Source organism: Monodon monoceros, unplaced genomic scaffold, assembly GCF_005190385.1.
Source record: "Monodon monoceros isolate NGI ecotype Baffin Bay Population unplaced genomic scaffold, NGI_Narwhal_1 Super_Scaffold_18, whole genome shotgun sequence".
Taxonomy (NCBI): Eukaryota; Metazoa; Chordata; class Mammalia; order Artiodactyla; family Monodontidae; genus Monodon; species Monodon monoceros.
Window position 1 is genome coordinate 46,799,387 of NW_021703774.1, and position 26,766 is coordinate 46,826,152.

The 26,766-nt window shown below is 48.6% G+C and overlaps 1 protein-coding gene and 1 long non-coding RNA gene across 2 annotated transcripts in view; one reads left to right on the plus strand and one right to left on the minus strand.

The window, feature by feature from the left end:
- Positions 1-763: 763 nt before the first annotated feature.
- Positions 764-26,766, minus strand: part of CACNA1E (calcium voltage-gated channel subunit alpha1 E) — a 367,243-nt gene continuing 341,240 nt past the window's right edge. Inside the window, exons 38-48 of the mRNA XM_029227981.1 lie at positions 26,068-26,195; positions 22,561-22,657; positions 18,404-18,509; positions 17,193-17,300; positions 15,860-15,960; positions 15,477-15,583; positions 11,361-11,472; positions 8,782-8,910; positions 7,579-7,759; positions 6,435-6,625; positions 764-4,879 (exon numbers count right to left, since the gene is read on the minus strand). Coding sequence (XP_029083814.1) covers positions 4,337-4,879; positions 6,435-6,625; positions 7,579-7,759; positions 8,782-8,910; positions 11,361-11,472; positions 15,477-15,583; positions 15,860-15,960; positions 17,193-17,300; positions 18,404-18,509; positions 22,561-22,657; positions 26,068-26,195 — 1,803 coding nt within the window. The 3' untranslated portion in view covers positions 764-4,336. The remainder of the gene's footprint in view (positions 4,880-6,434; positions 6,626-7,578; positions 7,760-8,781; positions 8,911-11,360; positions 11,473-15,476; positions 15,584-15,859; positions 15,961-17,192; positions 17,301-18,403; positions 18,510-22,560; positions 22,658-26,067; positions 26,196-26,766) is intronic.
- LOC114898469 lies at positions 11,330-14,462 on the plus strand. Its single transcript, XR_003794376.1, has 3 exons — positions 11,330-11,497; positions 11,990-12,109; positions 13,355-14,462. It is a non-coding gene; the product is annotated as an uncharacterized LOC114898469 (long non-coding RNA).

The window sequence follows — 26,766 nt, forward strand, 5'->3', positions numbered from 1 at the left end:
TCTCATAAAATCTCAGCAAAGTAGGTGACTTTCTGCTCCCCTCCTGTTACACATGCACCCCTTTTTCAATACAACCTCATAAGATGTATTATAGCTGAGCTTAGAAATTAAAGAATCTCTCAACTTATCCCTGGCTTGACCCACTAAAGAGATATTCTGTCCAAAAACCAGACATCTAGAGCAGGCTTTAGAAATAAGGATGTAATGAAAAATTGAGAACTTTCTTAAAGCATCAAAGTTATTCAATTTTGTTCCATTACTCCAGGAGAGACCTGATTTCCCTACGATGGGCTTTCATCGAGTATGTGGACGATTCATACACACCAGCAAGAGTTCTGCACGTTAGACTATCTCAGATCATCTTGTAACACCAGGTGAGTCCCCGACTGTATTTCATGAGGCTCAAGCATGCCCTAACGGCAGAGAGCCCAGCAGAGTCAGGCAGGTCGGCAGGTAAGCTTGGACTGGGTGGACTTAACCATCTCAGGAGTTGGGTCATTACTAACATGTGGCAAAACAAGGGCTGGGATGGGAGGACAGAGGGCGCCCAGGCTCATCACAAAGCCTATGTGAAGGAGGATATGTGTGGAGGATGCGTGCTGGCCGAGTGGTGGAACATGGGGTCTTCTCTTTGTGGTGGCAGAGTCAAGGGAAGGCAAAACCAGAAGATCTGGAGCTCAGCTTCAGAGAACTGGTATCAGTGATTTCGGTACCTCATAGAAACACTGAATGGGGAGAAGTGAAACCCAGATTAGAAATAGATTCCTCAGCTAGAAAAACACACAGCCCCACATTGGGCAGCTGTGTTCACGGCTCATGTTGAGCCTGGGGGACCCCCAAGGATACCGTCCCGTCACGGTGTAGGTAAGTCTATCCTGACCCTGGCTCACAGGGCACCTTGGCCTAGAGCTCTACCCCCTTGTCTGAAGGCCTGCTGGCACTCTGCCCCCTTGGTGACTGAGACAGGCAGAGGGACACACACATGCGTACATGGAAAGAGAGATGAATTCCCCACCAGAAGTCTGTCTGGAGCCTTAAGTGAAAAGAGGAGTATCTAAACACAAACCTAGTTAGAACATCTCTCTGCCTTGGTTTCTTTTCTTTTCCTTCTCCTTCCTTCTTTTTCCCTTCCTCTCCCCACTACCTCCCTCTTTCTTATTCTGAGGGGATCCTGAAGACTCATACTGGCAAGGGAAACTGGACATACAGCTAAAGATTCTTCTGAGGGGACCTACGGTGCTGAGTTTGATCACGCTGTGTATCTCAAACACTGGTGGTGGTTCTGTTTTGCTTGGAATTTCTCAAGATGCTGCCATACTTTTTAATCCAAAGAGAAGCACAGGTTTTGAGATTTAAAGGTGTGTGGGGGGGGCTCTTTTCAAGGGAAAGAGGCAGAATCTGACACCTAGGAGTGGATCTCCAGGTTGCCTACTGGGGGAAGGTTAGGGTTCATATTTATTCAGAGGTGGAAGGAAATCATTGCAAGATTATGCTAATGCGTTCCGTGACTTCATAGAAAATTGTCTTTTATTATCTGGTCTTAATAGAAGGGTCAATGCAGGCTAAGGGATTAGAAACCTGATTTCTTGGTCAGGGGGAGATGAATTAAAGAGATGAGTTCGTAAGTTCATGGGTACTACAAAAGCCCAAGGAGTTGGTCAGGGGCCTGCATCTACGGTGCAGTATGCCACTTTATTCAGGACTCAAGTGCTTGTGTGGATGTGAGTTTAAGGAGTTCAGATGTCCAGGAAGGTTTCCTGGCACAGCAAGTCGAGCGTCTGTAATGTTGCTTGCAGGCAAATCCCACTTCTGCTAATGGCTCTGCCAGCCTCAGTGCCTCCTGTTGCAATGTTGTAAGACGTCACTTCAACACCCATTCTCAAAGCACAATGCAATAGACTCGCTGGTGCAGAATGGCCGTCCTGTGTCAGCCTTTCCCTCAGGAAAGCTGCATTTCCGAGGTGGAAGAAAGCAATTTTGTGCGAAGCAGCCCATAGCAGCACTTTGGCAGGAAAGGACACCGAGCAGGGGAAACCTTTAAGACAGTACAAGGCCCCGAGTCTGAGTCTCAGGTAACAATCCCACCTGTTAGGATCAGGGTGTTACAGAGTCACACTCCCAGTTACCCCTGAGCACACACGTGTGCTGAGTGGGAGAGGAAAGGGAAAAAAGACGAGGGTTTCAGAGTGGGAGGCCTACGTCTCTGCCTCACTGGTCTCCTGCTCCAGGACTGCTTTGGTTTGGGGGCTGACTCTGGGCCGTGAAGCTCCATCCATGTCTAGGACAGAAGGCAGGGCCATCACAAATGATTTTGCAGCCACAGGGTTGAATCTGGCTTTGCAGAGCTGATACGACGATGCCTTATTTCTATTTCCACAACAACAACAAAACAAAAAAACCCAAGTTCGTAATAACAGCCACTGACTGCTCCTACCCAAGACGTGAAGTCTGCCTGGGCCGGAGGAGAACAAAGAGTGTTTATCCGCTGCGATCTCAGTTGGGGGCCTCTGAGTCGCCCCATGGAGGGTGCCGGGAGGCAGGTTTCATCTGCTCCTGGCTGGGAGAGGAGGGCCCTGCCTGGTACCCCCTGCAGGAAATCCTTCCACTTAACGGTGATGGTGCTGGAGGACTGGAGAGGGACATGAGGGGGTGATGTGTTTCCACCGAATGGATAATCGATACAGTGAAGGAGAACTGATCAGCTGAGAAAGGGCTCTCTTCTTCTCAATGCTTATGAGTTTTGGGGGTTAGGAACAATGTCCTGAGGTGGTCTTCTGCTCAGCTCTACTTTAGGGATGGGGAAAGCCCAGGGGAATATTCAGGACCACCGGGGCCCCAGGCCTGTCACCTTGTGTACTGAGGCCCCACTGGAGCCTGCTTTGCTAGAAGGAGCAGCCCAGGTCTAAGCTGAGGTATATTTACTCATCACTTTAAAGTATCCTGACAAACTGACCCTCAATCACAAACTAGCTGTGGAAGCTGCCCGTCAAGGGTCCCTGCCTCACGGGAGCTCCTCAGTAAACTCAGAGGGACTCTCTCATTGAAGCTTCTCTGGTTGCAATCTGTTGGCCTTTCTCATCTCTACGGAAGAAGTCCCTACCAGGTGATGTGTAGCTCACCTTGGATATGTGTGTGCTGCCCTCTTGGGGAGTGGCTGGGAAGGCTAGGCCACTGGCACTTGGGCTCACTGGCCTTGGCGCGGCACTGGCCTTGCTGCTTGGCAAAGAGGTCTTCTGCTCCTGGCTCAGAGTCTGGGCTGACATTCAGCCGGTATGTGCTGGGCCGGCAGCAGCACCGATCCACATACTGAATTACCTCTATACTGGTTGGAAAACTGACTCTGCCTGAGCCCCTTAAGTGCCCCCCTGCCACACTCAGCCCCCCCTCGGGGCTCCCCCGTGCCTGGCATCTCCCGGGCCAAGTAAGGCCTGTCGCAGCATGGGGTGCCAGCGCTAAGGCCGGACTCCACTCATCACCTAGTGCCCTGGTCACACGGGTTGTTAAATACTTTGAAAACATCACCCTTACCAGAGCCTTCGGCACCTCCCTGGCCTATTCTAAACGGACACAGCACCCACTGAGTGGGTGACAGGCCTCAGACGGGACTGTAGCGACCAGCAGCAGCAGCTCTCTGCTCCTTTGCCCCCTCCGCTATGGTGAGGGCTGCCGGACTATGGCTTTGCTCACCCAGACCAGCTCTGGCTGCTGCCACCACAGCGCCCCGACCCCTTCCCCTTCCCCTTTCTCCTCCCTCTCTGCCTCCTACCCTTGACATCCAATGCTCCTGAACTCAGCCTGTGCTTCCTCTGGGGACGCAAGCCACAGGATAACGCATGAGATGCCGTCATGGTTGGCCTGGTGGCAGGGGTGCTGGCTGAGGAGGAAGGGCTGGTGAGGGAGGAGAGTCCTCTCCCAGGGTCTCCATGACTCCCCAGTTAAGAGCCAGAATGTCTTCCAGGCTTCTCAGGGCAACAGGCATAGCCACAGGCCGGCCTGACATCCCCACGGCTATAGAAAAGTGGGAAGGGGCAAGGGGAAGCAAAGCCATCCTCGTGTCCCTTCTCCCCTGGGAATAACCCTCCATGTTCTTGTATATTCTTTCCCCAGCAAAGAGGCAGAACTATGGCAGTGCCCATCTTGCCAAGGGAAGTACAGCGATTGGGTGGGTTTGACCAGTTTTCCTTCTGTCCTTTCCTTCCTCTTCTCTGATAATGCACGGTGTCCTTCTATCTTCTTCCTCCCTCTTCCTCCCCCCCGGGCCGCACTGGCTTCCCAATTGGGGTCTTGGTTTTCTCCGTGTTGAGAGAAGAGCATGCATCGGAGGGGGGAGCGGCCTCTAGCATTTGTCGTCTTCCTCCGTATCGCTCAGAAGGTCGCTGACAGCTCCACACGTCATGCCTGGTCCAGGCCCCCCGTGCCTCCGCCGCCGATAGTGCCCATTGGGCATCTGCCAGCTGTGCCGCAGGGGCGGGGCTGAGCCGATGGTGTTGGACCGGCCGAGGCTGGTCGCCACAGCTGCTTCAAAGGTGAGCGTCTCCTCCTCGCCACAGTCCGAGGCGTGGGAGTCTTCGTGCAGGGCCAGGTAGGGCTCAGAGATGTAGCGCTGTGGGGAGGAGGGGTGGCCCTGCTGTACGTACCGGGGGTTGCAAGACTCGGGCAGGCTGGCGTCATTGCCCTCCAGAGCTTGGGAGGTCAGTGGGGAGCCACCCTCGCTCCCATCAGCAGGTGGGGAGATGCTCCCAGTGTGTCTCATCAGGGAGCTGTAGGAAAGGAGGGGCCGAGGCTTTGGAGGGACAGGTGGGAGCTGCCGACGACTTCGTCTTGGGGTGCTGGTGTCGGAGACGGAGGGGATGGAGCTTTCACTGAGGGACCCTGTGCCCTGTGCGGCAGGAAAAACATGGCATGTTAGCCTGGGTTTGGCATCATTCCTACTTGGGACCCGGTTAAGGTCCCTAACCCCTCCTACAGAGAGCCACCAGAGTCCCCTCTGCTACCAGTCACATCCGCTCAGGGACGCAGAGATTACAGGAGACTCAGGAGCCAGTACCATGGAGACCAGGGTATGTCAACTTTCAGTATGCTTATGCATCTCTGGGGTCTTGTTAAACTGCAGACGCAGCTCAGAAAGTCTGGGGTGGGGCCTGAGATCCTGCATTTCTAACAAGCTCACAGGTGCTGCCGGTCCTTGGAACAAACACGTTGAGTAGCAAAGATCCGGAAGCTCACTCTCTCTAGCACGTGGCACGTTGAAAGAGAGATCTGAAGCTTTTGGGAAAGACAACGAAAGACAACTACATGAAAGGTAAACGAATGCTCTAGAGTTGCTCTGTCTGGGGAACGTTCTTGGGAATCGGATCTAAGGGCATGGCAAATACCTTCCCTCATCTTCTCTTTTTGCATCTGTGTTTTCAGTGGCGTGCTAAGACTAACTTGGCTTCTACACCCCCCCACTTATCTGCTGGTTCAGGCCTGACACACCTAGTCCCAAGGGTCTCTGAGCCCAGGGGTTGGTACATGGACCTCCAGCTCGGTGTTGAGGCTTAAGGTGTGCGTGTAACCTAGGAACCACATGCTCAAGATCTCCTGGGAGATTCTGGGGTCCTTCCAAGTGCAGACTTCTGGGTTCTACTTTACAGCGGGTCTCACTACTGAAGCAGAAGCCTTGAGGTCCCAGTAATGTGCACTTATAACAAGCCCTAGGTGACTCCGTTCTGCACTAAAACTCGACACCACTGCTCTAGAAGTAAACTTCTCAACTGCGTCTGAAAGTTGGCTGTGGAAGCCCTTCCTCTTGCCCACTGCTCACTGCCGATGGGTCTCACATCTGGACTCCGAGAGTATTGGAGCAAGGTAGGGCAGGGAGTGAGGGATGGTAGTCAGGAGGAAAACAGGGCCAGAGAGTGTTTTCACACAGCTCTCGTAGCTGTATCTTAGACCTAGGCTGACGTTTCAGTAACTGGCCGGAAGGAGAGATGCTCTTCCTCTTGGGATGGCTGGAAGCTAGATAGATGAAGTTGAATTGATCTGACTTTTGAATCCTGTGTTGAGAGAGGAATCACCATTCCAACCAATACTAAGGGTCACACGACTGGTCAAAGCTTTTCTGGCTAAAAAACCATCCTTTCCTCTGAAATCTGCCTGAGATATTTATGAACTTATTTGTTGTGACTTTGTAACTCTGGATACTGAGAACGAAGACGGAATGACCCCTAGACACCATTGTCTTTCTTGGGGGGCTCTTTGGTTTTCTGTGAATCCATATCATTTCTGAGTACACAAGTGTTAAGTAAAAAGCTAACCTCTATGCACAATGGATGCAGTTTCCTGTGAAGCTGAGGTCTGTGTGGGTGCTGGATGCCCACATTTTGCACCTCATGTTAACAGCCCGCCCCTCCCTGTCTTCTGCAGAGGCTCAGCTTCCTCTCCATGCTCACCGGTCTGTTGGGGGTCTGCGACCTGCACTCGCTGGGAGACCGGGACTGATGACGTTCTGGGGACTCCCAGTCGGCCTGGGTCCCTCGCTCCTCGGAGTTGCAGCGGGAGACATCGGGAGAGAGAAGATGCTTTCGCTCTTTCGATCGTCCCCGCTCTCTGCCCCCTGAGCGGTGGGTGTCAGACTTGTGGCCTATGAGAGATGACAGAAGCAACTATCGTAACTCTGCCCATCCTGGCCGCTGAACACAAAGATAAGTCTTACAGCTTGGGACCAGGCCCCTCAAGGACCCTGGCTTCTGCAGACATGTCAACAGGTGATCTGAAAGGGAAGAAGGAGAGAAAGACTGGAAAATTACCCTTTTGTGAAGAGGTAAGTGTGCAAGCTGCCACTGGAAAGACCTGCAAATTCAAGGATGCAATCACTCTCTTCTTCCATTTACGCTAGATACAATTCAGGTAGAATCTCTGCCAGCCATGTGGCCCAAGAATCCTCTATGTCCTAAACATGGGTGTGTAACTTTTTAGAGGGAAAATGGCACTAGCAGAAGGGAATTAAGAAGTTGCTATGAACAAAGGAAACACAGTTACTGTAATGCCCTAGGACTGAAGTCAAAGGATTTCACTTCTAGTCCCCTCTCTGCCACTTGCTGGCCCTATGATATGGGACATGTCACTGCTTTTTTATCTTTGTTTCTTCACTTAGTAAAAATAGTTTGAACCAGACTAGTGATTTTCTGTTTCTATCAATATGACCCTTTTCCTTAAAAAACATAACTCAAATGCATAAAACAATTCCAGGTAGCACTGTCTGGGTCAAAGTGCAGTTAGTGGGTAAAGCTCCGCCCTTGCCAGGGGGTCTCTAATGCTTCCCTAAGGCAGTGGAGTGGTTTTGTAGAAGGCCCTTGGGAAAACTCTGTTTTAATGATTTTTATAGCCCTGGTCTGGAAGAAAGAAATCTCATCAGCCTTTGTGATGACTAGAGAGGGTTTTGTTGCTTTGTTTCACGATGTGAGTCAGACAGGAAACGCCCTTCGTTAAGGAGCATTGTTCCTTCACTCTCCGCAACCCCATCTTTATCTAGATTCTGTTCCTGTGACTTTCAGTTCTCATCAGAAAAGAGGCAAACGGTGAAGACTCCCTCACCTGAGTCAGAGTTCAGGCGGTGGGCTGACAGCCTCAGGGAGGAGTGGTAACTCCGGCGACGCGACTTGTAGGTGTTTTCGCTGCTTCGCTCCATGGAGAATTCCTCCAGCCAAGAGGAATTTGAACGCTTTTCCCGAATAGTGGAAAATGAACGTCTCATGGAGCTAGGGTCTGTCACCACCTGGAAACATGAGCCCCCCAGAAGAACACAAGGTCTGGATTAATTACTGAAATGGTCTAGAAGGAAGGAAGATGTAGGACTGAGATTGTTGAAGATTGCAAATTGTCATCTCCCATAAATCCCTTTTGCTCAGACCTTAGCTGGAGGAGGCTGTTCCAGAAAGTGTCTTTACGTTAACATAGTCACTGGGCTGGTGCAGAGCTCCTCTTCACGCTCAGGAAAGCAAGGAGCTGAGGGTCCTGTGCAAGCTGCCCATAGAACCATCTACCCTGGAGACTCAGCCAGGACCTGCCGTGAACCTGGAGCCACTTTGAAACAAGTGAGGGCAACTGTCAAAAAGTCTCCACCACGAAAGAAGCATGGCTTTGCCGCTTGTTTTTTGCCCTCCTCAGAGAAGGCGCCACCCTATAGCGCTAGAGCTTAGGAGAGCTTGTAAATGAGTAGCTCCTGAGAATGCACTGCGCTCTCTCGATCAGTCCCACCCCAGCTCCACCTTAAACTCTGGCATTTTGACTTGCCACAGATGTTAAAACAGATCCACAAAAACTTCTTGTCTCTGTCAAAACTTGATGTAAGACAGACAGACAGAAAAAAGCCAGGAAAACAGACAAAGAAATGAGGCGTGGCCTGCACTGGTTAGGACAGACAGTCCTGACACAGAGCTGTGTGTGTACGTAACTGCATATGCGCTAGAGGAACCAGGAAAGGAGAAAAGAAGGAAAAATGCACAGGGGAAATCCTGGAAAATATTTCTTGCATGGCTGGTTGGGTCTTGAGGATGTTGAGCCCATCCGGGGGCCTGCCCTTTGGCTGGCTAGGCTGTTGTGGTTAGGGTTTCACTGGAAACACAGTGTGGAGGAGCAGGCTCTGTAGAGAAAGCCCATGAGCCAGGTTTTGCTTATAGAGAAGGGGTGGGGGCAAATCAAGGGCTCACCTGAAAATATCAGATGTGTGTTCATAACCCACCAATTCAATACAGCCCAGGATGCCACTGCATATGGTAGGTGGTGGTTGCGTTTTACCTGGGGATCCACAGTCAGGCGTGGCATAGAGGATGCCCTCCCAGATCCCGCATGCTCCTGGGTGTCCGAAGGAATGTAGATGCCATGGTTAGAGGGCTGCACGCTTTTTAATTCACTAACCTCTGGCTCCTAGAAATAAACACACAGCCAAGCTTGTGGGACTTGATTCCATCCCATTGCTTCTCACTTCCGGGGGATGATTCTGCCTCCTCCATGTGAAGAACGGCTTTCAGAAGAGACACTTGCATCTCTAAGGTCTCAGTTGTACGTGTATATATGTTTGTGTCTATGTGTGCACATATGTGGTATACCAGATGTCCCAAACAGAAAGCTCTAACTAGGATTGAGGGATAAGGATCACCTTTTCTAGTTAAGTATCATCTTAGTTATCACTGAGCAATGCTTCAGATTTTATAGCTTTGTGAAATTTACCTTCTGCATGTTGACAGTATGGGGTTTATTCTTGTAATCTGAAGAAGCCATTTGTCGATTAAACAGAAGCCACTATTTTAAGGAAAGTCACCAACTTCTGGTGTCAGGTTTATCTTCTGAAACCTTAAGACACGTGATTTTAAGAGCTTTCTTATGATTGAAACCATCCAATAATGGGGGTGGGTAGCCATCTTTCAGGAATGCTTTGGACTAGCGCAGTCTAATAGAAATTTAATGCAAACCACTTATGTCATTTAAAATTTCCTAGTAATTACATTTTAAAAAGTAAAAAGAAACATGCAATTTAATAATAGATTTTATGTAACCCAATATATCCAAATATTCTCATGGCAACATGTAATCAATATAAAGAATTAACGAGATATTTTACATTTTTAGGTACCAAGTCTTTGACATTGGTATGTATTTTACACCTATGGCGCATCTCAATTTGGACTAGTCACATTTCAAGTGCTCAATTACCGTATGTGGGCAGTGGCTACTGTATTGGACTATGAGAGCACTTGAGAGCTTTAAGAAGGTTGGATGGGAGATCTTTAGGGTCGTGCCCAAATCATTTAATTTTCCTGGTTAAAGAATGTTAGTTTGGCAAATGTACGTGCTCTGTATAGACAGCTAGTGTTCATTGCGCAAAGAGTAGAGCTGCTTTAAAAATGTTTACGTGGGCCACCCAACAAAGAGACCTAGGAATATCTTAGACATCTGGAGATTATACCAGAAAAAAAGCATTTTACATTTAGGAAATGAAACCTAAAAACATGGGTTTATGAGTAGGGTATTATTAAAGGAAAGGGGGCCTGAGACACCCCCTTGGCCTCAATGACCATTTGGCTGAGCAGTTCCTGGTATGAACGGGAGGACTGCCTTCACAGGATATGATGTGTGCACCTGAAGAAGTTACAGTGTTTGCAGTATGTGCTTTATATAGCACCCAGGTCTGACTCAAAACAGATGTGATAACAACACTGCAGTCTACGTGGTAACAACAACTGCAGCCAACGGGTATCAGAGGTGGTGCAAGACACGCCCACACACACAAATCATGGCCATGTCCCAGGACGTTGAGCAGGGAGCCCCAAAGGATGGGCAGGAGTACACAGTGGTGAGTGTATAGCATGGGCTGACACCTGAATTGAATTACAGACACCAGTATTGACAATGAGATGAACATATATCCAAGAAGTCCTGGCACTACAGCTCAGCCCTGGGAAACCTGCAGAAAGGGTGATGTAATAAAGCCTCCCTGTGAAAGAAAGGACACGTCATTGAGATTTTTCTCACCAGACAGACACATCACCAGGCAGGCCATAAAATGATGAGAGGCCCTTTTTAGAATTAAACTATCTGTACCAATTAGTCCCTTTTCCCCTCTGAAGGGTACCCATTCCATCAGACATGCCCTCCACAAGCAGGCCACACCCACACTCCACCCACACATCCATTCAGGAAGGCGCTGGGGTACACTAACAGTGGGGAGGGGTCAGGGAAAAAAATGAAGGGGAGAGAAGAACACAGGTGAATTAGAATCAAAGTGACATGGGACTCACTTAATACAAGCTGTCTATATAGACTACTGCAAAGGTTGGGTTTTACTCTTTTTCTTTCCAGACCAATAACCACCTGGATTTTAATTCTAAGCTCCAGAGGGAACTTGATCTCATGGCTCCTGAGCTAATAGTAAAGTCCATCATCTCTGGGAGTCCCATTTTAGCTTTGTATTATCAAAATCTAAAGTTCCATCTGTCATCCATTGGTGCCATCCATTCTTATGATGATTCATTCTAAGGCTCCCTCTCAAAGGCAAGATTTCATCTGTCACTTCTGCTTCTCCATTTGATGCCCAGGGGCGTAAATTAAGAGGGCTTGGCCTGAAGCACTGTAAGTTCCTGAAGCAGGTAAGGAGCCTCTGGGATTGTAAAACCTGAAGAGGGAGCATTTGTCAAAGAACATGAGAAACTCAGCTATGAAAGGGGAGATGGCAGGAAACTTTCAGGGTAATTGGTTGGACTATCAGAAAGGTTTTTTTTCTGATGGAGCAAGGCTATGGAATAAAATTTGAAAATGAGAGGGGGAGGGATCAGGAAACCAAGGAAGTATTTTTGAGGTCATGTAACTCATTCATTCACCAGAGATTGCTGTTCCTGGAATTGTCCATCATCAGCTGGGTCCATACAGGCCAACTGGAATATTTCCTGCGGGGAGAGTGGACTCATCGAAGGGTATCCACTCCGGCCACCCCTGCAAAGCAATGCCAAGTTCAGAGGTAATGTGTGCATGAGAGAAAGAGAAACAGTCATGACGTAGTTGTCATTACCAATTCCCACCCAGACAAGACTTCCTCCCCAGCAAGGGCAATACCCTTTAGCCTTGGCTGGCTTGCAAGCCTGATAACTTACAGGTGGCTGGCCCTAGAATAGAAAAATTTTTTTAAAAAGCATTGGAAAAGAGGAACCCCTGTTTTCAACCTGCCTTTGGAACCATTCATCATTTTGCTGGCGACTAGCATATCTGTGACAAATGACATCATTTGTCACACTCAGCCATATGGAAGACCAATGCTAGATTGTAAACCTGTTTCTGCTCAGTTTCTCCATTCGGCAGAAAAATGCCATAGTTTCAAGTGAACAGTTTGTTTAAATATTAAGCAGTCATGGTCTTTTAAAAAATTTCCTCCACTCTCAGAAAGAATATGGTTTTATTGTGCCAACATCCCTGGCCAAACCAAACAATTCAATGCCATGAACATTTATTGAAGGACTGCTCTGTACCAGACACTGCTGGTGTATGAACCGCATGGAACGATTTCAGAAGAGGTGAAGGAGGTGACAACGTCTGGGTCGATGGCTATGTGGGAGGATGCTTCAATGGTGATGAGGTAAAAAAGGACAGGGGCAGGGTTGGCCAGGTGTTTAGGGGCCTCTGAATGAAAAGCATGGAGAGCTGTTGCAGTGTGCCTGTTATTAAACCACGGTTTGGTACCTGAAAGACACCCTCAGCCTATGGGATCCACTGGGCTGGTTAGGAAAAAAAAGAGGCAGCCAATCTTTCCTGAGAACTTGGCGCTGCTGCTGCCACTCATTGCTACTAGTACAGTAACAGCTCCTCTTTGACCTAAGCCAGCACGCAGACTGAGCTTCCTGATCACGGGAAGAGGAAAGTGGTCAGTGACTGGGGCAGCAGCTCCCTCAGTGGGTGTGGAATTAGGAGGGAGAGATGGGACACCGTCTCTGCCAGTGTCCCATCTGCTCCGGAGAGAGCCACTGCAGAGTCTCCTGCTAATGACTGTGAAGCCAGTGGAAAATCCGAGACCTAAGCAAGGATTGCCAGTTACTGAAAAATAATCCATTAGACTGGGATCATAGGGGAAAATCTGAAGCACAGACTTTTCACCCAACCTGTCCCCTCGCTGCTAGTGAGGGCTTTAGCTGAATTTTCAACTGCTAGAGAGCAGTCTGCTATTTAAACGACTGCTTAAATGTCAACCATCTTCTGTGTGCCTTGGCCTGAGAACCATGGGAAACAAGATAAGCACTGCTCTATAGGAAATGGGCCCCCTTTTGTCCTACAGAAAATGAGTAACTCCAGGATCCCCAATAGGTAGACAGGACACTTAAAAGCACTGAACAACCTTATAGACTTGAAGAATTTGAACCCTGAGTAACCTCTTACTTTGAAAACCTTGTCTGGCTTCTCACTGTTATTAGGAGAGAGTCCAGAGGCCTCTTTCATGACCCACTTCCTACCTGGCCACCCTCCTCTTGCATTACTTTCCCTTATTCCCTGAATTCCAACATGCTGGGCTCTCTCAGTTGGTTGAATGTGCCAGGCTTCTTTCTGCCTCAGGACTTGAATAAAGGCTGTTCCCCAGAGTGCAGGATGCTTCTCAAACACCCGGTCCCTCGCAAACTCGTTTTGGAATTCATCCTTCAAAACTCTTCTTAAAAGTCACTTCCTTAAGGAAACCTTACCTGATAAACTCGTCAGAGGTCTCTCTCACACGCAATCAGATCATAATGTATTTTTTTTCCATCCTAGCGCTCACCAGAACTGTGATTAAATCATCAAAAATGACAAGTGTTTTTTTTTCTGATAATCTGTTTCATGTTTGTTTTTCTACCAGCTGTAAGCTCAATGGGAGAGGAGCCCTGTCATGTCCACCACGCTACCTCCAAAGCAATCTCTACTTGAACAATTCAGGGCTCTAGAAACACAGATGGTTCCAAAGAACCAGGCTGCTGCTCCACCAGCATCTCCGTTTCAGGAAATGGACCAACATCCACCTAGAAGCTCAAACCAGAAACCCGAGGGTCATCTTGGATTCCTCCCTGTCCTTCACACCATGTAGCAAATCAATCAATCAATCACCAAATCCTATCCGTTCTGTGTATTAATTGCCTCTCAAGTCTGATTCTCTCTCCCCATTTCTATCCTGTTAGTCCAAGACACAGTCTCACAATATTCACAATTGCAGCCACGTACTAAATGGTGTTCTATCTCTCGAACTGCTTCCCTCCAATCCACGGAGCCCACACTGGATTAGAGAATGATCTTTGGAAAGCCCAAACCTGATCATGTCACCCTGATGATCGTGTCACCCATTATCCTTGGATGACACTAAACTTCTGTATCCTGCCTGTAAACTACCTCTGTATCCCTACATCCTGGCCCCTCCAAATCCATCACCTGCCACGTCCCCTGATATCTCTGTGCTCCAACCATCATGACAGTTCTTAGGTTCCTTAAACTTACCATACTTTATTTCACCTCTTGAAGTGCCTGCTTTTTTGAGTCTCACTCAAATGTTACTTCCTCAGGGAAGCTTCCTCAAAGCCTCAAACTACGTGAGTTGCCTCCTTTACACAGAGTCACGATAGCCTACCCTTCCACATTTTAACCTTTATCACTCTTGTAATTTCTTTTTTAAGAACTGTGTCCATGGGGACTGTGTGATCATCTTGACTGAATCCCCAGTGTCTGAGCCAGTTTTTGGGTCACACCGACTCTCAGTAAATATTGGTCAAATCAATGAGTGAATGAATTAATAAACATATGGGACAGAGGCTGGAATAGTCCAATGATGGGAGTTAATTTGCACAGCAAATTGTTGTGGCTAAAACAGATCTAGATGGTGGAGGGTGTCCTCTATTTCTAAGCCAAAGACCCTTGAAAAACACTGTCAACTCTTCCAAGGAGGTAGTCCTAGTACTCTAATCATACCTCCTGACCACCTTCCTGCACAGACCAAAGATAAACATGTACTTGTTTTTTTGTAGACAGGAGAATCCATACCTGCTACTTTAACACCTCACATGTTTTGTAAAAATGACCGACGGCCTTGGTCGTTTTTTTTCTTTTCCAAATGCGTTGGATTGTGACCTTTGAAAACAATGCTTTTCAAAAACAGGTCTCCAACACCACAGGCAGAAAGAAATTTATGGCGTGAGAGATTCCAAATGGTATTCTGACTGAGGGCTCATTCCTAAGCCTGGGATTTCACTCCTCTGACAATTACTGAAGTTGTGATATTTAGTGATTTACTGGTTCCACGAGAGCTAGACTGGAAAAAAGTCACTAATCATAACCAACGACAACAAGCCATTTACGCTGGGTAGAGGGACCATTTGGGTACATCACTTGTGATGAGAGAAAGAAAGCATTAAAATGAAGTATGTATATTACATTAGATCCTTTATGGCTAATGACCACATTGGGGCTAAGGCTTACAACTCGGAAGAATTGGCACATGCCTTAATTAGGGTTTTGTTTCCACTTTCAATATAGAAAATTAACAAAAAATTGTTTTGCCTGATTTAAGGTTCTTTTTGTTCATTACAGATAACACAGTGTAATGGGAAGACTCTGGGCTTGGAAATAACTGACTTAAATTCCAATTCAGCTTCCTACCAGCCATATGGCTTTGGGCCACTTAGTGAACCTCTCTGAGTTCACTCTAAAGTCATGATACTAATACAGCCCCTTACTTCCTTTGTCCATTCACAGTGCTCCCTGTCTCTGGAGCTGGCCATAGCACCAAACACGCTCAGTCTGCTTTTCCATTACCCCTGCTGAATAACCATCTTAAGATACAACATGTTGTCTTCTCACCCTCAGAGAGGGGACCATCCATGCATCTCAGCGTTAGTATTAGCTCGGGCACTTCCAGGCAATGAGTTTCTGGATCTGCCCGATGGCACACGTGATAATGCAATCAGGGGAGTCATGGACCCTCTGGTAATACTCACAGGCCTGAAACGGGGTCCTGCTGGAGATAAGGCAGGGCTTTGGCATTAGCAATGATCTCCTGAGGCAGAGATGACGGCTCCATCCGCTGGAACATGGGTGCGTTTTTCTGTGTTCAAAGTGGAAAGGAGGAAAAAGGAACTCAAATGACTGTGGGGGGAAAATACCATTTGAGTAAAACAGGAATATGACTGATACCCTGTTTGACTATCTGAACCTCTGCCCCACTGGTTTTCTAATCCCTTGATCCTAGGGAGGTTCCCGGACCCTGCAAAGCAAAGCCTGACCTCTGCTTCTAAGCACTTGCAGGGCACTGTGCCCCAGGGATGCACAGGCCTGTCCCTTCAGGGGCCCACCCAGCCACCACGCTGTCCTTGACCTTCACCTGCTCCTCCAGCTGCTGCCTCTGCTTCTTCACCTTGCTCTGTTTATAGTAGTCCATGATCATCATTGCTGCATAGATTTTGCCCACAGTCAGGTCAGAGGCTGAAGACACAAGTGTGGCATGGAGGGGAACAGGGAGAAGACACGGGGGGGGAAAGTGAGGACACCTAGGAAGCAGGTTTGCCCCTTCGGCCACCCACCCATCCAACATTTATTGAGGGTTCCATCTGTGCCAGGCACTGAGGCTACAGAGTGAACAGGTCCCCATGTCTAGCCTCAGGGAGCTTCCACGGCCACCCAGGGAGGCTGATGTTACCAATGATGTGCAACACATCAGTAAGCACCTCCCCACCCCCAGAATGGTCTAGGTTTCCATCTCTTAGTAACACCACCTTTTCCCCAACGGCTTGAAGGTTTGCTGAACTGTGTTATGTGGAAGGACAGAGCTATGTAGCCAAGAAGTTTCATCCACAACCACAGTGACCTATCTTAAGAAACTGTTCTCCAGTGTGGAGGCTCCTCAGAAAACTGAAACTAGAACTACCATGTGATCCGGCAATCCTACTCCTGGGCATATATCCAGACAAAACTCTAATTCAAAAAGATACACACACCTCAGTGCTCATAGCAGCACTATTCACAACAGCCAAGACACGGAAGCAACCTAAATGTCCATCAACAGATGAATGGATAAAGAAGCTGTGGTACATATATACAGTGGAATACTACTCGGCCATAAAAAAGAACAAAATAATGCCATTTGCAGCAACAAGGATGCAACTAGAGATTATCATACTAAGTCAGAAAGAGACAAATAACATATGATGTCTCTTATATGTGGACTCTAAAATATGGCACGAAATGGAAACAGACTCACGGACATAAAGAACAGACTCGCAGACATAAAGAACAGACTTGTGGTTGCCAAGGGGGAGGGAAGGATTGGGAGTTTGGGGTTAGTAGATGCAAACTATTACATATAGGATGGATAAACAACAAGGTTAGTATAGCACAGGGAACTATATTCAATATCCTGGGATAAACCATAATGGAAAAGAATATAAAAAAGAATATATTTATGTATATAATTAAGTCACTTTGCTGTACAGCAGAAATTAACACAACATTGTAAATCAACTATACTTCAGTAAAAAAAAAAAAAAACTGTTTTCAATTAATGACAAAAGGAACTTGAGAAGTGAGGGATTTTTGTTTCCTAAGAATAAAAGAGCACCCTTCCCTTATCTCCTCGATCATTCTGTGTTCCCCCCAAAGGTGTGGTCTTGGCGTGCTGGGCCCACAGTGACAAGGATACCCTGGAGGAGACCCCACACCTTTGGGCATGGGCACAAGCAGATCTAACATCTTCTGGGACAGGTGAGGCCAGATGGCCAGGGTCTCCTTCTGTAGCTCTGAGTCTAGCTGCTGCCTGTCCGCACCACCTAGGGGAAGATACATTTATTAATAGCGAAAACAGAACAGACACAGAAATAACAAGGACGGAGGGAGGAGGTGGGGCAGGAGCTGAGTCAGCATGGCACGTCACATTCTCAGAGGGGATCTTGGTACTTAGCGACAGCGGACCTTGCAATACTGGGTCTTTCTGCTGAAGAAGCAGAACACATTTTGGCTCCGTTTTCAGTGACTCAGGGATATCCCGTCACAGAGAGCCGAGGCCCTGGGACCAAGGTCAGCCTCCTCATTCATTCACAGAGGCTCCCAGCTGCTCAGTATATCAGAGGGGGATGCAGAGAGCCACGAGCCAGCCTCCTCTGCCTTTATCCGTGTATCAGTTCTTCCAGCGATCTGACTCCAGAGTCTGAGTGACCTGATTTTTTTTTTTTGCGGTTCGCGGGCCTCTCACTGTTGTGGCCTCTCCCGTTGCGGAGCACAGGCTCCGGACGCGCAGGCTCAGCGGCCATGGCTCACGGGCCCAGCGGCTCCGCGGCACGTGGGATCTTCCCGGACCGGGGCACGAACCCGTGTCCCCTGCATCGGCAGGCGGACTCCCAACCACTGCGCCGCCAGGGAAGCCCGAGTGACCTGATTTTAAAAAGGATTTGGGTCAGGCAAGAGCAAGGAAGCTGGAGGCCCATCTGGAAGTAGTAAACCCTTTCTTTCCTAAACCACTGAATTAGAAATCAAAAGGAACAAAATACTGCCATGATAGCACCTGCCACAGAAGCCTTCCAAGTTGTCAAAGGCACCACATAAGGGAAAAAAAAAAAAGAAAAAGAAAAAAAAGAACTGAATTAAAACTCATCTGTTCAATCAACAAATATTTCTAAAATGCCTACTTTGTGCCAGACACCAAAGATCACATACTGTTGAAGTCAAAAGGAGGCTTAGTGATTATCAAACCATTCATTTCACCAAGAAGAAAGGGCAAATATAATAGTTATTGTAGCTCAGAGGTGAAACAGGGACCCTACTATCTGATCTCCAGGTCACTGCCTCACCAGATGGATGAGAGGTCAAACATTTCCATCCTGCGCCACCCTGCGTGAGTTGTTTCAGAATCTTTTCCCCCCCTAAGCTTACTGACCTTTGGCGATTTTAATGTCCAGAGCTGTCCGGATCAGAGCCATAAGCGTGGATGTGAAGTGGACAGTCATGTCCTCAGCCACTGGCATATTCATCAGGACTAACCTCTGTGTGAAAGAGAGAAAAGAAACAGCAGGAGGAAAAAAATATATCGAGAGAAACCTTGGTGAGAAGGGAGGAAAAGTGCAGAGGTCAAATGCAGAGACAAAAAAGAAGGGCAAGGATACCCCCGTCCCCTGTCCCAGTCCTGCCCTCTCCCGGCTTCTCACTTAAGGCTCATTGGCTGCTGTTTTGTTTTGCTTTGTTTATTTCTAGGGAATGATGCCGAATTCCAAGGGAAGAGGGACTAATCATTCTGTAGGACTCCTCCACAGTCCTAAGAATGTCTTTAATAGGGATTCCTAAAAGCAGTGGCTCAGGGGAAGGAGTCAGCTCTGTGAGGTGACTCCATTCCCTGTTTCAGGGCTACTCTACAATTCCACTTGTCCCATGAATACCCCCCAAAACTCACATGGGGGAGATTGTGCTTTGCTTATCTGACTTGAAAGATGCATCCTGATGCCCCCTTTTTGAGTCTTTAAAAGATGAAATTTGCCAGCACATGGTTGAACATGCAGAAGTCCAGCTTATCCAAAAGATGAAGTGGAGCAGAATGGAAAAGTGGGAGAGTGCAAACAAGGTCTAGGGGAAGAGGGCTGGGGAGAGCAGAGAAGAGAAGGGTGACCAAGGCAGGAGCAGAGTGGGCAGGCCTTGCTCCCCTCACCCAAAGGAAGGGGATCAAACTGAAATGGCCAAATCCACTTTCCAGAGAGTATCTTGCTTTTGGAATTCTTTAACTTTTCCTCCAATCCCCACATCCCTTCTCCCACTGAGCTTCACCCCAGAAATTCAAAGAACTTAGGGCCACATTCCACCACCCGGTACCGTTAGATGTGGAATCGTGAGCAAAAAGGATGCCAGCCCCTAAGCTGCAATGGAGGAGCCATGTAATGGGGTGGATAAGGGTCCCTAATGGGCCCCCCCCCCCATTCCAATGAGATGCTCTCTGGAGCTTTCAACTTGGAGGTAGCAGCAGGAGAAGGTCCTCCAACAGAACCACCAGCCTAGCAGGAAGGCAAGTGTTTCTTCCCAAGACAGGGTTTCTGAAACTCCATTGGAACATCTTCCTTAACGTGATGCCACAAACATGGTGTCTTAGAGTGTACGGCCAGTTTCTTGTTTGTATCTGACTTCCATCTCTCTCTCACTTCTTTAGGCTTCTAGAGAAGTGGTGACATTGCTAGGGTGTATTCCTAGGTGAATGAAAGAGCTCCAGAGTTCTGGGTCAGTCTAAACAGCAATGGGGAATTAGCAGTAACTATTATCCATTGTGGAGAAAAAGTTCAGGCCCCAAGGCTCTGAACACCCCAATGGCAGTTGACTCCCAATGCACAATGCTGTCCTAAGCAAGCCGAGAGGAGTCCACCCATAACTCAGTCATGCCAAGAAGGCAAATCTAATGCTGAATGCAACTTGTGTCCATCATCACCCTTTCCTTTGAACTGCCAGGAAAAACAGGTAGCTGGGCTAATGGGGAAGGGAGCTGCATCCTTCATCATATATCATGGGATGGAGGCTGCCGTTCCTCTTTCTTTTCTGGTACCTAGAAGGAACCATGCCATCGTTCCTCCCTACGTCATGGAGGAAGAAATTTGTTAAGAGTTTTCTTCTCTCCTAAAAATTTCTTCTTGAACCATGTTTAGAGGAATTTCTGCATTATTTCCTTAGCTTATCTGATTGATGCTTTTTTTTTTATAAGCTCTGATAGCTGTCTTGCTGCAGGCTTTCTTCTTGCACATATATGCTATCCCACAGCCCACCACTCTGCCTTCTCTAGAAGGAAACATGCTACTTAACACTTCCTTTCTAGTAACCCACTCACAAGAAGCCACACACTTGTAGAAACAGAATAACATTAAAAAAAAAAACCCACGTTGAATAGTCTTACACACCACCTTGTGTATCGATTCAGGACTTCACCCCTTCTGTGAAGCTTCATGACCTTTTCATCTCATCATTCCTTTTTTCCTTGGTTCCCTCCTCTCCCTCCCCAGCCCGGCTTCCTCCCCACGTTCTGACCTCCCCACAGCTGGTGCCCATTTCCTGCTGGTCACTAGCCCAGAACAAAGGAAGAGGTGGTCTACCTTATATGCCACCTTGGAGGGACATCTCTTGCCGAGGCCTAGCGGTGGTGACATGAGAGTCAGCATTTCATACATCTCAGTGTAATGGATGCGGCCACTGCTCATGGCGGGGTGGTAAGTGGGGATGGGGGCAGGGTGGCAGGGCAGGGAGGGTGGCAGGGAAAGGATGCAGACAGGGAGGAGAGGAGACCAGGCATTCCCGGGGAGCCAAAACAAACAAACAAAAGAGTACAGAAAACAGGAGAAGAAAAACGAAACAAAATGGACAGACAGGAAAAGAACAGGAAACCCGTTAATCAAGGCAAGTCATACACGTGTCTCCATCCTGGTGCGGATTTATAGCACACCCAACACAGACCCGGGAACGTGGTGGCAACCTTTGGTCTCTCTGCGCGGCTGTCACAGGGACCAGTTTTCTCCTCCAGGATGAGCATCACCCTACCTCTCTGTTCAACTCATCCATCCCCCATACAACACAAGCTTGTCTTCAATTCCCAGGGCTGTGTGAGAGTGGTATAAACCAGATAGACGGTGTTCCAGCCGTGGGTTAGGATTTCTGGCCCCGGCTGGGGACGGGGGCGCTGGCCTGGAAGTCAGGCCTTTCTCCTGCTCTGAACCCGCAGGCGGAGCATCGTGTATCCCCCTCTGTGGTGTGAGTGCAGCAGGAGACGGCGGCTCGCGCTGAAAGTGCTGCGCTATGGCTGCTGGGCAGAGTCGGCCCGTTGCTTCCACCTGGCTCTGGTGGCAAGAGTGCTCTTTGTGCCCCGGCATGCCCCGGGGGCGACGGCATGCTGGGGACAGAAGAAACAAAACCAGGAGGAGGAAGAGCATCTCGCATGCCATGCTGCCCTCCCCGGCTCTCCCACATGCGGCTGCAGGTTTCACCAGGGTGGAGTTTAAAGAGTCTCTGCAGAGGCAGCTGTTCGGCCTCCTGAGCATGGGAATCACTTGTCACCATCCCAGGCCATCTCCTTCCCATCGCCCAGCCTGGCATCTTCCTGGGCCTAAGTCGTCTTCCGGCTGCCAGACTGTGCTATGCACCCGGGAGCCCGCGCATCCCTCCTGTAACACCAGGAGAGACTTCCTTATCTAGTGGGCTTGGCCTTGAACAGGGACTGGGTGGAGCCACTGTGCTAGTTGAAGAGGGAGGTCCTGTGTGCCCCTGAACAACGTCCTTGGTCTCACGAACAAACAGTGACTCGGCAGTTACAACAGAGCTCTCGGTGCCTCCAACAATACATGGCAGGACCCTCAGTCAAGAAATCTGCTCCGAGCCCTCCGTCCTCTGCTGGGACCTTCCCAGACCCTCTGAGCTATTAAATTCTCCCACCGACTCTATCCTCTTTGCCTTCTTGACTTATCCTCCCCTCCTGCCCTCATTTTTTTTTTATTATTTCTCACCTCCCTTTTGTCCTATAGCTTTTATAATCGCTTGTGGCCAAACTACCCAGAGCTGGGCAGAGGTAGGCATAGCTAGAATCACACTTTTCTACACCGTATATGGGATGATGCTACTAGTTTGCTAAAAGGAGGCTCTCTGTCTCCAGGGAAAAGAAACCAGAACTCCTTGCTGGATTCAAAAGATTTCTGCATTCTCTGGAGGAGGGAGAGGTCCCTCTGGTTAAATCCACAGATTAAGGTGGAGTGAGAAAGAGAGAGAGGAGAATGTGTGTGTTATACGTGCACGAATGAGTGTGTGCATGTGAAGAAAACAGAGGTCAAAGCAGCCTCCGTTACTAAGTCCTTAACTCTTTTTTTATCCGCCGTCCCCCCAAAACGTTCCCTTCTTCCTTGTGTAACAGCTGCTGGTTCTGGGAGGGTCTGGACCTCTTTAAACTCAAAGGAAAGCAACATGAAGGTTCCCTCATGTGGCGCAGTGGTGGTGGAGCAGAACGGAGAGGAGGGGGGTTGGAGGCTGCACCCCGCCGCCGGTCACGGTCATGGTCATGGTCACAGCTGGGGACCGGAGGCAAACCTTGCAAGCCACCCTGTAGGGGCAGTTCTCTCCCAGGCCCAGAGGTGGCGAGATCACCCGCACTAATTTGTACATATCCTTATACGGGATCCTGCCGCTGTAAAGGAAGCACAGGTGGGTTAATAGGACACTCAGAGAAGGGTAGGAGAGAAATGACAGCCTAGCCATGAAGGGGATGGCCGGAAGAGGAAGGGCAGCTTCTTTCCTTGGGCCCAGCAAAGCCAGATTAGGAGAGACTGAGGACGAAAAGCATCAGAGAACCACCACCTTGCAAACAGCGAGGTAAGTATCAGAGAACCATCACTGCAAACTGCACTGCCTCGAATTTTCTAAGGAATCAGAGCTCATTCAATGCCTAGTGGCCACGAGCACCCAGAGATATCTGTTGGGCCTATACCTGACCAGATGCAGAAAATGGAGCCTGGCTTCAGCTAGGCCTCTAAGAACAGAGCCCACCAATTCACAAATACCTCTGACTGCCACCAAGAGCAGACACCAGGCTGCCGTGAAGCAGACTGCAGAACCCTTTGCTTTTCACAGACACTGATCACAGTCAGTTACTCAGACCCGCTTGTCAGGGCAGTGGGAAAGTCAGCCTCCTTCTACAGACTGCGAGAAAGAAATTTCCCATTAGGCTAATTAGCAAGAAGCACAGTTGGCATGAGGGAATTTGCAAAGGGCTTTGCTTCTCTTTGTGGCAGATTTTTTCCCCGAGTTCTGCTTGGGCAAACTCTTCTCAATTTGGCTGGAGCCTGCCGGGATCTGTGCTCAGAAAGCAGCCTGCAAGGGAGCCGAAATGCTCTCCCGCCAGCCCTGCTCCTGCAACCCAGCCCATAGGCAGCTTGGTCAGATCCAGTCAGAATTCCAGGAACACTGTGACCTATCTTATCACTCCCCTTTCACAGAGCCTGCTAGAGAATTCTGATTTCCTGTGTAAAGGACAGACTCAACAGTTGATTGAGTGGCTAAAGCATCTGCTCCCTCAGGGGCCAGAAGAAGTCAGCAACGGCCAGGGATCTGAGGGTCTGGACACATCCTGGTACAGACCAGGGTTTCCACCGGAAATGATAAGCACGCATTCTCCACCTCCAAGCATCCAGTCCTCGCCAGTGATGTCGAGACTACAACTTTGCCCCAGTGTCACTCTTCCTAATCTTTTCTTGATTTTGCTGTTGACTCCTCCTCTTCTTCCAAACAGCAGCTCAGCCGTACTTCCAAGTCTCTTGACTATTAAGGGGAGGTTCATTTTACCACGTGTTCTTTTGTTTCTTATTGTGGATGGGACGTGGGTGCGCTGGTCCTGCTGTCTACAGGCTGATGTGCTCTGCAACCTGTCTGTCTCCTTTTTGAAGACATTGGCTTACTTTACCTTGGTTAGTTTCCCCTCTCATCTCATAGAGAAGGCCAGTAAAACTAAAACCAGGACAAGTTACGCTGTGAATTTCAAAGTAGACACAAGAGGTTCTCTTTGGTCTTTTTGCTCTGTCACAGCTCATGCGTCTGAGTCTCGTGATTAGTTCTCGTGGAATTGTTCTTCCCAGCAGATGGAAGAACTGGGGAGCAGCATGTTTAATGCCCAAGGCACCTGGGTCCCAAAATAATGTGAACCCCAAGAAGCTGGGGTTTCTGAGAGCCAAGGGCACCTGAGTGAGGCTAGGTGAGCAATGAACTCCTTTGCTAGAAGCTGCTTTCTCCTCTCTCAGGTAAGTGAAGAGGTCCCTTCTTGGTCTCCCGATCCCATGGCCATCCAGCTTTACAGACACCAGTTTTTCATATTTTCTTTCCCATACGGTAATTCATTATAACAGCAGTTAATACGTGATTTAATATATTCTTCACAACCAGCCTTCAAGGTAGGTAGGATCATTACCACTATTATACAACAAATGTGGAAGCTCAGAGTGGTTGAGTGACTTATCCAAGGCCACAGAGCTGACAAGATACAGGCCTGGCTGCAGTCCCCTGTAACACAGTGCCCACTGCATTCTAAAGCAACCTATCCTACTAGAAAGAAGGCCCAGAAAGTACAAGCCATTGCTCAGCCATTGTAACAGGAATGGATTTAGAGAACTCTGTGCTAAGTCATTAATAATTACTGAGGGGAAGAGGAATTCTGATTCACTCTTTCAACATCTAAAGCAGTGACCCAAGTTCAACAAGCCTCATAGGAGGACAGATTTGGGAAGAGTCTTAGATTATGAAGTAGTTCCAGGTGGAAGCAACGTGGTCCATTCCCATGAAGGATGGAATTTCTTGTAGTATTTTCAGAGGGGGACCAGAATGGATAGATTGGCGAGACAAGATCCTAAAACTAAGATGACTTGGGACAGAAAACTTCCCATGGAGTGAGTGCTCACAGCACTCTTACCCTGTCTTCAACTGTGAGGACCAAAAGGCTGCCTTTGAACTCTAAATCAGGGATTAGCAAACTTTTTAAGGGAAGGGTCAGATAATACATATTTCTGAATTTGAGGGCCATGCTGTCTTTGTCACAGTATGCAGCTCTGCCTTGTAGTGTGAAAGCAGCCATAGACAGTACATAAATGAGCATGGCTGTGCTCCAATAAAACTTTATTTGCAGGGCTCCCCTGGTGGCGCAGTGGTTGAGAGTCCGCCTGCCGATGCAGGGGACACGGGTTCGTGCCCCGGTCCGGGAAGATCCCACATGCCGCGGAGCGGCTGGGCCCGTGAGCCATGGCCGCTGAGCCTGCGCGTCCGGAGCCTGTGCTCCGCAACGGGAGAGGCCACGACAGTGAGAGGCCCGCATACCGCAAAAAAACAAAAAAAAAAAGAAAAAAAAAAACCCCACCAAACTTTATTTGCAAAAATAGACAGTGAGCCACATTCAGCCCATGGGTTATAGTTTGCCAGCCTCTGCTTTAAAGCCCAGAAGGCACAATATCACTTGAGAACTATTGGAAAGTGAAAAAGACCTAGGGAGGTCATCCCCGCAAATTCCTGCCACTTAACTCAGTTCCATGCAATAAAAATCCACAAGTATTTAAGCGGTCAGTTAGAAGAATAACTTGCTCGCTTTTTTATATAATTTCAGTTATCTGAAACTGTACCTTTTGAGAGGGATGAGATAGAGAAAAGACGAATGTCACTGACCATGGTGGCCAGATGTCCAGCTGGCCCCCAAAACACTTGTCAACCCCCCTGGTGACTCAGAGGGGTCCACTAACCATTTTGGAAGCTCCTCTAGGGACTGACTCAAACACTCTGAGGTGCAGACTGTGTACTGAGATAGGCAAAGAAAGGGAAAAGCCTGTCACAGAAGGAAAGAGAAGGGAAAGGAAGATAAAGAAGCTAAGTGGTCCATAACTGGCTTGATCCCAGAGCCAGTCTGAGGACCTGGCCTCTTCCACGGGCCACAACCAAGAGGAATCTCCTCTCCTTCTCTAACAAGCAAGCATGGGTGCCTCCAATTCCAACCTCTTCCTTGAGAACTCCAGAGGCCCTTGATATGGGCCTCACGGGGCGGGGGGCGCCGAGAGGCCTACGCACCATGCCGCTCTGTCATACTCTGCCCAGACACGGACAAACTCGTCCAGGTGGTGAGGCCCCAGGATGGATGAATCCCGAGTCAGGTACTCAAAGTTGTCCATGATGACGGCCACGAACAGGTTGAGCATCTGGAGGGCAAGGGGGAGAAGAGGAGTTAGGAGAAACCCAAAGCAGAAAAACAGGCTTCAAGGCAAATAAAGAATTCAGAAGTTTGTGGGGCTGAAGCTCCTAACCAAAGCACTGTTGATCCTGCCGAAGGCAACGCAGCATTTTCACGACTGAACTACACGTCATTCTGCGTGCATTATGATTTCACTTTCCTATATGCCACTTTATATCTGCAAAGTACTCCTCAGTCGCTTTTGTTCTCTATTAAATTTCTTTAATTATTAGTGCAGCAGCAGCAACACGTTCTCAAAGGCTAGAGGCAGTCAAGGCCCGACACCAAGCCTCCCTGCCAGCCTCCCTCCCCAACCCCTGCTCCCCAAAGCGGCCAGTGAGAGAACTGGTGGGATGCCTTATAGCGGACGAAGGGCTCACTGTGCGACAACTTGAAGCTGTTCACGGCTCTTAAGTGCTTCCAAGACCCTGTTCTCCCGCTTATTTGTTCAACAACATTTATCGTGCACCTACTATGTTCCAGACAGAGCTCCAGGTGCTGGTGGTGGGAGTTAAGAAAGGTCTGGTCCGAGATACATT